At 47.8% G+C, this 13,365-nt stretch overlaps 2 protein-coding genes across 3 annotated transcripts; one reads left to right on the top strand and one right to left on the bottom strand.

The window, feature by feature from the left end:
• The first annotated feature begins 557 nt into the window (after positions 1-557).
• Positions 558-3,547, top strand: LOC102719958 (protein trichome birefringence-like 28). The gene is made up of 3 exons (XM_006654467.3): positions 558-1,691; positions 1,781-1,936; positions 2,748-3,547. Exons 1-3 carry the CDS (start codon positions 739-741, stop codon positions 3,136-3,138), a joined length of 1,500 nt encoding a protein of 499 aa, XP_006654530.2. The 5' UTR covers positions 558-738; the 3' UTR covers positions 3,139-3,547.
• A 2,484-nt stretch (positions 3,548-6,031) lies between these two features.
• On the bottom strand, positions 6,032-8,731 carry LOC102719675 (pyruvate decarboxylase 1). Of its 2 annotated transcripts, none has more exons than XM_015837143.2 (6): positions 8,075-8,731; positions 7,824-7,987; positions 7,080-7,730; positions 6,859-6,976; positions 6,572-6,760; positions 6,032-6,461 (listed from the first exon to the last, which is right to left on the bottom strand). In XM_015837143.2, the coding sequence occupies exons 1-6, from the start codon at positions 8,597-8,599 to the stop codon at positions 6,291-6,293; spliced, it is 1,818 nt and encodes a 605-aa protein (XP_015692629.2). In that variant the 5' UTR covers positions 8,600-8,731; the 3' UTR covers positions 6,032-6,290. The 2 variants fall into 2 exon arrangements, with proteins under 2 accessions (XP_015692629.2, XP_040380158.1); XM_040524224.1 differs by having other exon boundaries at positions 6,859-6,994; positions 8,075-8,724.
• Between the last annotated feature and the right edge of the window lie 4,634 nt (positions 8,732-13,365).

Below are 13,365 nucleotides of genomic sequence, written 5' to 3'. Positions count from 1 at the left end.
TATTTACCTACAAAGCATTAATACATGGACCGTACTGCAACTGGTTACAAATTAGTAGCTTACTACTCTTCTCTCTCCACTCTTACACCTCTTTAAAATATGTTTATAGCTGGCTTATAGCCTGCTATTGTACTTCCTCTGAGTGGGCGACGGCGTGGGGCGTGCTACCAGTGGTGTAAAATCTTAATCTCATTAAAAAGTTTACTTATGGTCAAATATATAATATATTATACTATTGTTCTATTTAACTATACATATATGTATATATAGTCTCATATTTTCGTTTTTGATTATGCTTATAAGAAAAATCTCAGTTTTCAACCTTAAACTTTGAGTTCACTTTGAAGTTTTTTTCATCGTATTTTATTGTTCAACCTTAGCTGTTATCGTTTGGTTTTTTTTGTCTAAATTGTTGTATGTCCTTATAGCTGTTTAATTATAAGTTGCCGTAGAATTATTCTCGAGACAGGTCCAATTAATTGTTTCCTGTGCGAATGCAGAGAACAATGTTTTATAGTTCAACACAGAGTGTTGCAAATGCAGCTACTACACACACTAAAGTATTGCCTTTGTACAAAAGTCTCCAGTAGAGCAGTACTATCTCTATGTCTTTACGCATCCAGTTGTACGACAGCCTCCTCTCAACAAACCCCAGAAGGCTAACACCCCAGCGAGCAAGCCACCGAGTTTACCACGACACGGACCGAAACCATACACGACGACACGCGCGCCGGCGCCATGGGCCTCCCCGGCCGGCGCAACCCGGTGCTGGGCGCGAGGCGCGCGGCGGCGTCCCTCCGGAGGAGCGGCCGGCTGCCCGTCTACGTCGCCGGTGTCTTCTTCGTCGCCTCCGTCTTCCTCATGTTCCGCGACGAAGTCCTGTATCTGACGACGGCAAGGTCGCCGTCGTTGCCGACCGCGGGATCATCCGCCGGAGCCGGGCTCGCCCTGCGGGAGGAGCCATCTGTCAGCAAGCCCGTCTTGCGTGGTCACGGCGGCAAGCCGGAGAAGCACCACAGCGTGACGGAGAGGCACCGGAAGGTCAGCGCGAGGAGGAGGCCGAGGAAGAAGGCGACCAAGGCGGCGAGGAAGAAGGTCATGGCGTCGCCGGTCGCCGCCGGAGCCGAGCTGAACGTCCCCGAGACGTGCGACCTGTCCAAGGGCAAGTGGGTGTTCGACAACGCGACCTACCCGCTGTACCGCGAGGAGGCGTGCGAGTACCTGACGGCGCAGGTGACGTGCACGCGGAACGGGCGGCGTGACGACGGCTACCAGAAGTGGCGGTGGCAGCCGAGGGACTGCGACCTCCCCCTCGCCTTCGACGCGAGGCTCTTCATGGAGCGGCTCCGCGGGAAGCGCCTCATGTTCGTCGGCGACTCGCTGAACCGCAACCAGTGGGAGTCCATGGTGTGCCTGGTGCGGCCGGCGCTGTCGCCGGGGAAGAGCTACGTGACCTGGTGGGACGGCCAGCGCGTCGTCCTCCACGCCTGGGAGTACAACGCGACGGTGGAGTTCTACTGGGCGCCCTTCCTCGTCGAGTCCAACTCCGACGACCCCAAGGCGCACAGCATCCGGGACCGCGTCATCAAGCCCGAGGCGATCGCCGCCCACGCCGGCGACTGGCTCGGCGTCGACTACCTCGTCTTCAACACGTACATCTGGTGGATGAACACGCTCAACATGAAAGTCATGTAAGCTCGATCACTAGCTCGCTCTCTGTCTCTCTCGCCCTTCCCGCCATGGTCAAACCAAGTTACAAATCCGCCATTGCCATGGTCAGGAGGCCAACGGGGAAGACGTGGGATGAGTACGACGAGGTGGGTCGGATCGAGGCGTACAGGAGAGTGCTCGACACATGGGCGACATGGGTGAACGACAACGTCGACCCGGCGCGCACGTCCGTGTTCTTCATGAGCCTGTCCCCTCTTCACATCAGGTGAACAAATCCTACCTAAATATACATAATTAGTACATAATCTCCCGTGCAGCTAATTCGTGTTCCTAGCACAATTTAACCAATAACGTAACATTAATAGAGCGAAAAAAATGCACTCGATTTTGAGTTGATCACTCACTCACTTACATGATTCTCTTTTTTTTTTGTAATTTTTTTAGGGGTGTAAGAAACATCCCTTAAGAAAAGCATTACGTGGACGTGGTCCATGGGATGCCCACATTGGCATTGCATATTTAGGATGTATTCTGGATTGACATGTTTGTTTCTCCTAGTTTCTCTGTAGACTTTAGCCATTCCATAACGTGCGTCACATAAGCGACTTGGCGCCAACCGGAGTGACAAATCAACAAATGAGGTAGCTTTCAACGGCTAGCGTGACGAGCATGTTACATATTAGTTTTGGAAACTAGGATGAAAGCTCCACATGTGTGTAGTTCACTAGTTCTGTGCTCTGCACTGCATCATCACATGGTTACTTGCACGATTGAACCACACACACATCACAATATATGCTAGAATATCACGAGTTTTAAATACTCCCCAAGTTAGTTAGTAGATGGATTTTCTGTATGCCAGAATACTTCGAACTCTACAAAAATTTATGTATCAGCTCACACCGAATCCCAGGCGTTGACTTTTAGCACGGTGTACGCCTGAAACATGTTCCATACTAAAGTATATATAAATCTCAGCAAATAAATTCACTTTTACTGACGACCAAAAACTTGATACATTTGTATGTCTCGTTTTCAATTGGCTGATCCACATGTGACGTGTGTAAAATGAGCAGCCCGGAGGCGTGGGGAAACCCGGGCGGGGTGCGGTGCGCGAAGGAGACGGCGCCGGTGCGGAACTGGCGCGGCCCGCTGTGGCTGGGCACGGACTGGGACATGTTCCGCGCGGCGGCGAACGCGTCCCGCGCCGTGGGGCGCGTCCCCGTCACGTTCGTGGACGTGACGGCCATGTCGGAGCTCCGCAAGGACGGGCACACGTCGGTGCACACCATCCGGCAGGGCAGCGTGCTGACGCCGGAGCAGCAGGCCGACCCGGCCACGTACGCCGACTGCATCCACTGGTGCCTCCCCGGCGTGCCCGACGTCTGGAACCTCATGCTCTACGCCCGGATCCTCTCCAGGCCGCCGCCGCCGCCGGCGCCGGCGGCCGGGCTCGTGGTGGCGTGACCGACCATACGTGTGCAAAGCTAGAGAGATCGACTGTTTGTTTTTTTTGTTTGTTTGTTGATGGGTTGCCTTGCCGTGCGCTTTTGTTGCTTTTCAAGTGTATTTTATCAGCTGCGACTGCGAGGAAAGGAGGTGGTTGTTGGCGAGTTTGATGGCCATGTGACGCGACATTCTTGACCGGATCGGCGGATTGTGTGGCACGAGTTAAGCGGGGAGAAGATGCAGTAGTAGTTACATGGTTCAACTTTCAAGTGGCGTTGCGACGTGGCGTGATTGCGCGCCGCACCGTAAACAGGAGGGCAGAAAAAAATATGACAGCGACACACGGCAACCAACTCAACCAAGATGTAGTTTAGCACACAGCTTATTTCCTGTAATACGTGACACATTTTCAGATTTTTTTCTCAAACTTGTACATCGATTACATTACAAATTTTATAGAGGCAATACTCGAAATATATACTCATTTCTTTAGATTTTCCTATTATATCTTGCGTGTGTTTGATCTGGTCTATACTTTACAGCATCTAATACTAAGAGTATCTTCAATTGTCTCTCCAAATCGCACTCTTTAATAGCAAGGTCAATAAAAAGCTAACTACTAATCCAAAATCTTTCCATGTTATTAATAGCCAGCATAGAACTAACTTATATAATAGTTGCACAGAAATATATACGCTATCATCAATATATGTTCACCTCTTATACACGCTTAGTGTATTGGAGCTTGTGCCGTAACTGGTTAGAAATCTGTAGCACACTTTTCTTCTCTTTTATTTCCTCTCTTCTCATGTAAGCATAAATATGACATGTCAATTTTTAGTGGTAGTTTACATCACTTATTGTATTCACTCTAAGTGTATATTTGACCAATTTACAGAAACAAGAGAGTAAAATTTACCATTCACTCTAACGATACATCTACTACACTCTTCAATCTAACAGTAAGTTCTATGTGTAAGTCTATATACGGGTTCCTCCTCCCTCAAATTTCCCCCTTCCACCCTCTTCTCTCTCCACCCAGTTCCATATATAAGTCTCTATATACATGTTCCTCCTAGATTTCCCCCTTCCACCCTCTTCTCTTTCCACCCAGTTCCATGAATAAGTCTCTATATACGTGTTCCTCCTTCCTTAGATTTCCCCCCTTCCACCCTCTTCTCTCTCCACCCACGCACCCACCCTACTGACCGAAGGCGTTGAAGACAACAACCTTAGGTGGTATTTGGTTCTTTAGTTCTAAGACTAAAAATTAGTCTCTGGACTAAAATCATTAGTCCCTACTGTTTGTTTTGAGAGGCTAAAAGTGCGAGGAGATAGGTTCTACTGTGTGGGGCAGGTGTGAAAGAAAATTTTAGTCATAATAAGTACCTCTCGAAGGAACTAATAGACTAATACTCCCTTCATATTTTTTATATGACACCGTTGACTTTTAGGTCCATGTTTGACCATTCGTCTTATTCAAAAAATATATATAATTATTAATTATTTTATTATAATATGATTTATTATTATAGAAATTTTAATTATGCATTATAATTTTGCATATTTGGATATAAATTTTGAATAAGACGAATGGTCAAACGTGATTCTAAAAGTCAACAGTGTCATACATAAAAATATTTATTATAATATGATTTATTATTATGCATTATAATTTTGCATATTTGGATATAAATTTTGAATAAGACGAATGGTCAAACGTGATTCTAAAAGTCAACAGTGTCATACATAAAAATATGGTGGGAGTACAGTTTTAATCCCTTTAGTCCCTCATTTTTTAGTTTTTATGGATTAAAGTAGACTAAAATAGATAAACTGATAGATTAGTCACGTGAGCCAAATTGATACGGCGAAGAGGAGGCTAGGACAGCCTAGCGACGATGGAAGGTAGATGACGAGCCTGATCAGAAGGCTCAACCCCGCCAACCATAAAAGGGTTAAGATAGAGGAGGAAGGTAGAGCTCAGTAACGGCGGGGGGGGGGGGGGGGGGGGGGGGGGGGGGGGGGGGGGGGGGGGGGGGGGTCTATGCAACGGTGTGGCTGGTCGTGTTGGCTAGTGCGTTGGGCTGGGCATGCTGTTGTGGCAAGGGTCAGTGATAGAGAGGGGGCGTGGGTAGGGCGTTGCCTCTCTCCGTCGACGGTGCACCATGAGGGTCGTTTGCCATCGCCGCATGCACAAGAGCTAGTGTCAAAGCAAGGCTGACAGTGGATTCTGGAGGAGAGAGAAGGAAGAGAGGAGAGAGAGAGAAAATGTATGAGGTCCATTGTTTATGGCTTGGTAGATTTGTCTAGCCGATGGAAGTATTTGACCTGCCATTTGACTTTGTAAGTTACTCCCTCATACCTAATATAAGTGTATTTATAGTACTGTATGTACAAATTATTTATGAGTAAAAATGACTCCAATATTCATCATTAAATAATAAGATTGTATGGAATTAGCGGTAGATCAGGGTAAGAGAGATATATATTTGAATACGAGGTGAATGATGTGACAATAATTACTCCATAAATAATCTTTTATGAGGCAAATTTGAATTCAGAAATACACTCGTTACGAGAGTAAGTAGAAAGTAGATGACAAGTCTGTGTCTATTGGAGAATGTTGTTTTGATAAAATTACTGAATTTTGGTCTGGAGAGCTAGACGGAGAGACGGTAAAGAATATTGATGTTCTAAAATGTTCTCTATTCGAGCGGGCTGTGCATTGCTCTCTGCGACTCTGCTGCTTTCGTGGGCCCCGATCATGGGCTACAAGAACACAGGGAAGTATGGTCGATTTTCGGCCCTGTGAGCTTTCGGCCTCCACGCCTAGTCTGATGTTAGTCTGTTGAATACAAAATGCAGTCTGATCTACGCTGGTCTGGTAAATTGTTGAGACGTGTGTTTCTCTTCTCCTTGTAACCATCCATGTTATTGCATCGCAATACATTACATGTTTACAAAACATTAATTCCAAGCATTTGAATAACAAGCATAATCATAGGACAGGTAGCCCCCGTCGACATGTACTAATTCAACCTCTTTGCTAAGTAGATTTGACACGATGCAGACGCATCGACCAATTAATTAACAGACGATAATAAGCAGTAAATATCTCGGACATTTGGCAGACCATCACATTCATTCGAGTTGCGCGATGGCAAAGATCACTGGGGATTCGGCGGCCTGCTGTTGGCAGCCGAGACCCTGGATCCCCACTCGAGAAGCTCTTTGCTCGTGTCATCCTTGTGCACGATCACCTCGATGAAGCAGAGGCAGTCTTTCTTGTCGCCCGTCGCCGTCGCGAGCGCCTCTCTCAGCTCCTCCTCAGTCCGGACCTGTAGCGAAAACAGCGGCAAGAACGGTTTGAGATGTCACGATCGATCGACCAGTCCAATCGGCGTTTAGCCGTGTTTAGTAACTAGCGGTAGTGGTGTCTGAATTTAACCTTCTTTGTCCAGCAGTTGCCGTCGGAGTTGTGGATGGCGTCGATGAGGCCGGTGTAGTCCCAGTTCTTGATGACGTTGTACGGGCCGTCGTGGATCTCCACCTCGATGGTGTACCCGCCGTTGTTGATGAGGAAGATGATGCTCTTCTGCCCGCACCGCAGCATCGTCGACACGTCCTGCGCCGTCATCTGTGTGCCCCGCGCACGCACGTACATCAGCACAGCCGCCGCCGCCGCCGCCATTGGCGAGAAACTGAGGAGGGGATAGTAGCAAGCAGAGGACGCACCTGGAAGCTTCCGTCGCCGATGCAGGAGATGACGCGCTTGTCCTGCGCCGCCTGTGCGTAGCCGAGCGTCGCGCCGACGGACCACCCGATCGAGCCGTACTGCATCTGGAACTCGTACCTGTTTGGAATGACCAGCCTTGCGTTATTGAATTTTGGGAAGCCGTGGGTGAAGCATGGATATGGCGGATGGACGAGGAGGTGACCGGTGTTTCGGCGCTTACCCGCAGCCCTCGGGGAGCCTGAGCTTCTGGCAGTTGAACCACGAGTCGCCGGTCTCGGCGATGACGGCGGTGTCGCCGGACAACATCTCCTTGATGTACTTGAAGAGGATGTTGACCCTGAGCGGCTCGTCGGGCTGGCCGTTGGGCGGCTCGCGGTCGGGGATGAAGATGCGGCGGTAGTTGTCGTACGCCGTCGTGTTGTGCTCGAGGCGCTTGGCGAGCGCGTCGAGGAACTCCGTCATGAGGATGCAGCCGAACGCCGGGCCGTTGCCGACCACCACGCGGTCGGGCTGCACGATGACGGCCTTCTCCCGCTTGAGCAGGAGGGAGTAGCCGACGGAGCTGTAGTCGTTGAAGATCGGGCCGGCGAAGAGGTAGGCGTCGGCGGACTCGACGATCTCGGCACAGAAGGAGGTGCTCACGGCGCCCCAGTACGTGCCGATGAACCGCGGGTGGTGCTCCGGCACCAGACCCTTGGCGGACGGCATGACCGCGAACGGGTACCCGCTCGACTCCGCGACGCCGGCGAACGCCTTCTTCGCCTTGGCCACCCGGATCTTTGGCCCGCCGACCATCACCGGCTTCACCGCCTTGTTCAGGAAGTCCGCCGCTGCCTCGACGGCGTACTCCAAGTTCGCCTTGTTGCTCAACCTAATTGAGAAGACATAAACAATGAGAAACTATTGGAGGAAAATTTCTTCTTTTGTTGACAGAACATGCATGCGTTTTTGAGTCGATCGTTACCTTGGTGAGATGAACAGGGGCACTGGCTCGCGGCTAAACGTTGGGTGGGAGAGGCCTGCCAGGTTGCAGCCCACGCTGATGTACACGGGCTTGCTCTCCCGTAGTGCCGTCGCGATGGCGGTGTCGATCTGCTCGTGCGCGTCGTCGAGGTTGTTAATGACGGCCTGCATGCGTGCAACGCACTCTGTTCAGGTAAGCTGTTCGACGAAATGCGCAAAAGCAAGACGGAAGGCAGGGCTCAGTGCGCGCACCTGGTAGCAGGTGATGGTCTGGAAGCAGCGGAGCTCCTGGGAGAAGTCCGGCAGGCCGATGGTGTGGTGCAGGATGCGGTTGGTGCCGTAGTCGTTGGAGTTGGGCCCCCCGACGATGCAGATCACGGGGAGGTTCTCGCTGTAGGCGCCGGCGATGGCGTTGAGCACGCTGAGCCCGCCGACGGTGAACGTGACGGCGCACGCGCCGACGCCGCGGGCCCTGGCGTAGCCATCGGCCGCGTACCCGGCGTTGAGCTCGTTGCAGCAGCCGATGAGCTTCAGCCCGGGCTCGGCGATGAGGTAGTCGAGCAGGGTGAGGTTGAAGTCCCCGGGGACGGCGAACACGTCGGTGGCGCCGATCTGCACGAGGCGCCTGGCGAGGTGCCTGCCGAGCGTGGCGCCCGCCGCGCTGGTCACCGGCGAGTGGATGACGGCGTTGGAGCTGGGGACGGGCAGCGAGCCGACGGAGTTGCACGACGGCTTCGCCGAGCCGTTCACGGGGTTGCCAACCAGGGCAAGCTCCATGGCGCGCGCAAACGAGGTGGCAGTCGTGAGGCGGTTTGACTCGATGAGAACGCTTGACTTGTGTTAGACTGTGACACTGTGTTGCCTGATGCTTAGCTGAAATTGTACGAGGTTTTTGGTTGTGACAAGCTGGTGGTGAGCATGATGGGGCTTTATATAGAAGTGGGAGAAAAAAAAAACCAGTTTGCCCGTTGCAGCATGCAGAATTGTGGTGGATGGGTGGCAATCGTCAGATTAGCTGGCTTGTTTCGCGTGCTCCGTCGCCGTGGTTTGGACAAACCTTGTGCGTCGTGTTTTGGTGTATACCGTCAACCGGTCTGGATCCTCCGGTCTAGAATGGACTGAATGGTGCATTCATCTAATCAGACTCCCATCTTTTCATTAACAAATCGTACTTGCAAGATATGCGATGTGGACGTACTACTCTCAATGTAAATAACCAAAGCAAATTAAACCCTTGTTGTCGATTTGAAGTGAATTGAACATTTTATTAGTGAGACTTCAAGGAGAATGCCCTTCTAACTAGACCTGATGACTCTATTAGTCTGGTATATACGTATGCATATACTTTTTTGGACGGTGATATACTACAGTATTACCACTCTACGTAAAAGACTCGTTTTTTAACCGAGCAGAAGATAGGTGTTCTTGAGCAACTGGGAAAAAGGCACCGGTTTTTCATTTAACAAACAAAGCAACACCCTACACCGCTACGCGACGTGTGTACGCTCCAATTCATTTTCTTGCTTGTTATTCAATAATTCATATTGCTTTTAAAAATCAATAGTTCATATGCCAAAACTGAAGTGCTCTATCTGTTTCAAAATAAAACTATTTCTACCCCTTAACATGTGTTTCAAAATGAAACTATTAATATTTAGCACCTCATTACAAACATTCTTCATTTAATTTCGTCAACTAGGGCCCGTGTTCGTTTGAAGGAGGATGTGCGTTAGTTATCTGGCGCGGAAAACGTAGTAATAAATTAATACATGATTAACTAATTATTAATTATTAAAAATATAAAATATATTAATATGATTTTTAAAGCAACTTTTCTATGGAATTTTTTTATAAACATACATTGTTATGAAATTTTTTTATAAACATACATTGTTTAGCAGTTCGGTAAACGTGCGTAAAAAATAAGCTAATCTAGTGTTAGTAAAGAGAGAGCCGAACGCAACCTAGTTCCTCTTAACCAATAATCTTGTTCCGTTCGTTTTCACGTACTTGCTTAATATTAGTATTCATCTTTAGAAATAATTACATTTAGGACTATAATAGTTTATTGAGACAATTGTAAATTTGTGTAAATTTATCACTGGTTTGAAACGTTATCGTAAAATTGTCATTAAAAAATTAAAAAAGTATCACTAGAATTATCATTCTAGTAACATTCTTGTAATTTAGGAAAAACTAATAACAAATTTGTAAAAGCCCCAAGTTTATTGGCAGTATCTACGTCCTAGACCCATCATTTATTTTTCACACCCCTATATACATTGCTCCCTAGTGCATAAGTCACACGTGCTATTCGATTCGTGTACCAATGCACTATTGCAGCAGAGGATGAACCCAACCCACTGCTGTGTGTATTGAGTCTAACCGACCAGCCGGGGCCCAGACTTGTGGTTGCGCCGCTGCGCCCCGCCCCGCCCCGCCCCCTGGCTCATATTTTTCGGCTCCCCTGGTTTTCACTTCGTACACCGGGCACCGCCGCGCCCGGCCGCCCGCGCATGTGCAGCTGTGCACAGTGCACCTGCACGCGGCGCCGTCGCCGGCTACGCTCCTACTAGCTTAGCTCTGCTCGTCCGCTCCCCCACCAAGAGGACAGATCGATCTGCCTACCTGAAAGTTTTTTAGCACACGGGTATATACACACTCGTTGCTTATATACTATTTAAATAGTTATCAAAAAATATGAAAAAAATTAGATAAGATATTAATATGAGTTATATCACTCCACAAAAATACAAGTTTAAATTCTAACTTCTATAGATTATAGCAAAAAAAACAAACAAAACTAAAACTAGGTATACGCATGTTCATAATTGTTTTTGTTATTTTTGCTATAACTTATAGAAATTGAATTTAAACTTGCATATTGGTGAGTAATATAACTCATATTAAACTATCTTATTAAATTTTTTCATATTATTTTGATGACTATTTAGATGGTATACAAACAACGGATGTACATATATTCGTGTGTAAAAAACTATTTGTAGGTAGGCAGATTGATCTGTCCTCTTGGTGTTTCCCCTGCCTACCCCCGTTGCTCCACCGCCTCGGGCCGGCAGTCGGGCTAGCTATCTCCGTGCATGCAACAGCGACGCGCACACCGTGCCGGCCGGCACGCCGTCCATCGTCCACGCTTGACGGCTTTCTTCCACCGCGCGTTGGCACCATGTTTTACTCGCGAGCGCGTCGTACGCACTTGCGTGGTGGTGCCTTTGCAACGTTAATCGCGTGCGTGCGTGCGTGCGTCCTGCCTTGATTAATTATCCCTTTCTCATACGGTATTACGAAGAGATGAAGCTCTTGTGTTTACCTCAGTGATCAGTAGCGGCAGTACTAATTTAAAGTTGACGTGACGCTTAGTGAGAGAAAGTGAGAAGCGGCCGGTCGACGAGGGTGTCGCTGTCGTCCCTCCAAGCACGACGTTAAACTAACGGACGAGGATCCCGTTGCTAGTGTAACAGTAACTTAAGCAGTTGCACTAACTCTATACGATGAGAAATGAATGATCCAGACCAATAAATTACTGCAGCAATCATTTAGCATAGAGAAAAATATTATTTTATAGCAACAAATCTAAACCATTAAATCAAAGTATAGTTGGTCTAGACTATATGCAATACTTATTGTGCAGTTGTAGCACTACGTGTATTTGATCTCATTCCTAAACAAACCATCAAGGTTTTGGTTACTCGGTTTGGTTCACTCTTACAAGCACGACGGGATATTCTCGAGGCTTTGTCGCGAGATTCTAATAGTGGTGAATAATTTGATCTGCAAGTAGTACCAAAAGGGAAAGAAGCCAAACGATTGCATACAGTATTCCTCTCGCTGTTGGCCATCAGGTGCGCACGCCTGCCTTTCCGAGGAGGAAAAAAAAAGTAACTCCGGAATCCAAGTTGTGACCCACGGATTCTTCGTTACAACAACCAAAATACCTATCAAAACAACAAGCAATCGTACGTGATTTGAATTATGCTACTGTTAGGTTTGGTTCTAGCATAAGATAATATAACTACGTATTCGGCGTTCCATGGGTACGCGTCCAAATCCCATGTGTGTGAGCAGTGAACAGTGCGTGCCGGTGGTGGCATGGCGGGATCTGCAGGAAGCAACCGCGCCATTGGACGTCCTGCCGGCGAAGGAAATCAGGGACCGAACCAAGCAGCCGACAGAAAAAGAGGCGAATTCTGTGGACTAGGACATCAGGGAGAACACAGAATCAGCGAGAGAATCTTCCTTCGAGGCTGCGTCTCTCGGCGCAACATGCCAACATGGCGGCGCAGAGGTGGTTCAGTCCAACCGGTGCTGCGCTGCCTGAGTTGCTGACCTCCCGCCCGCGCGCGCGCGCCGTGCCGACGTCAGGGAGTCAAAACTTGTGTGTGGTGCCATTGCCTTCGCGCGGGCGCGCCCAGCCAGCCAAGACGGAAGCGGCGGCGTCGGCGGCGGCGTGGGGTCGGATCGCGTCTTTTTGTTTTTTCGCGGAGATGGGGCGTGTCGCGCGCTGAATGGCGACGGGGGGCCACGGATTGGAACTGTATCGGGTAGCGCCGCAGCAAAAACGTGCGGTGATTGTGAAAAGAGAGGTAAGACGGTAAGTCAATTACTAGTAGCCAGCATGCACCAGCAGTGAGGTCACTCTGGCCAAAAATATCCCCGCTAGCACCGCTATTTTCGGTGATCTTTCCGCTTTCCGCACTATACAAAACTAGCCAACTTCTGCCTGCGCTGCAGTTAGAGCAAAAATACACGGAGGATATAACATAGCTAATAACAAGCCGGCTATAACAATATATGATTCACTTGTCGAAGGATATTTAACTCACTCATATATTAGTTAGTTCTTTATAATTAATACATGGTTCATTGTCGAAGCTGTTATAAGTTTATAATCCGTTTGTCCTCTCTCTTCTCCTGTCTCTCCTTCATCTGAGTATTTAGGACCTGTTTCCTTTAGCTTGAGATTATTATAATTTAGATTATTGAGATAAAGCTGAAAGAAATAGATAACTTATTGAAGTAGCTTATTATAATCTATAGTCTAACTTATTATAATCTGATAAGCTTATTTATATAGATAACTTATTGAAGTAGCTTATTATAATCTATAGTCTAACTTATTATAATCTGATAAGCTTATTTATATGAGCTTTTTCCAGATTATTAGGTGAAAAATTACCCACCATGCCACTCCACTCCCTCTTTAGACTTGCAACCCAATAATCCAGGCTCTAATAATTTAGAAAAGAAACAACTCACAGCTTATTCTACTATAGATTATGACAATCTAGCTTATAGTAATCTGACTTAATAATCTAGATTATAATAATCTTAAGCCGAAACAAACAGGACCTTAGTCAGCTTATAACTTGTTTTACTGTTTGCAACTCCTTGTAAGTTGTAAGGCAGTTACATTTCGAATTTTTAGTTAGTTACAGCTAGGTATTTCAGCTACGGTGTGGTAACTCAAATACAGAAGTACAATTCGTCTCTTATTGATCTAGCTAATCAGCAGAACTTAGGTT

Source organism: Oryza brachyantha, chromosome 5 (genome assembly GCF_000231095.2).
Source record: "Oryza brachyantha chromosome 5, ObraRS2, whole genome shotgun sequence".
Lineage (NCBI taxonomy): Eukaryota > Viridiplantae > Streptophyta > Magnoliopsida > Poales > Poaceae > Oryza > Oryza brachyantha.
The sequence above is the reverse complement of the archived record's forward strand: the minus strand, read 5'-3'. Positions and strand labels throughout refer to the sequence as shown.

Bases quoted from the DNA above. Each gene is read 5' to 3' on its own strand.
- LOC102719958 (XM_006654467.3), top strand. From the start codon at position 739: ATGGGCCTCCCCGGCCGGCGCAACCCGGTGCTGGGCGCGAGGCGCGCG. The intron at 1,692-1,780 runs GTAAGCTCGATC...TGCCATGGTCAG, and splicing joins ACGCTCAACATGAAAGTCAT to GAGGCCAACGGGGAAGACGT. The intron at 1,937-2,747 runs GTGAACAAATCC...TAAAATGAGCAG, and splicing joins CTGTCCCCTCTTCACATCAG to CCCGGAGGCGTGGGGAAACC.
- LOC102719675 (XM_040524224.1), bottom strand. From the start codon at position 8,599: ATGGAGCTTGCCCTGGTTGGCAACCCCGTGAACGGCTCGGCGAAGCCG. The intron at 7,988-8,074 runs GTGCGCGCACTG...GCACGCATGCAG, and splicing joins AGACCATCACCTGCTACCAG to GCCGTCATTAACAACCTCGA. The intron at 6,995-7,079 runs GTAAGCGCCGAA...CAATAACGCAAG, and splicing joins AGGCTCCCCGAGGGCTGCGG to GCTGGTCATTCCAAACAGGT.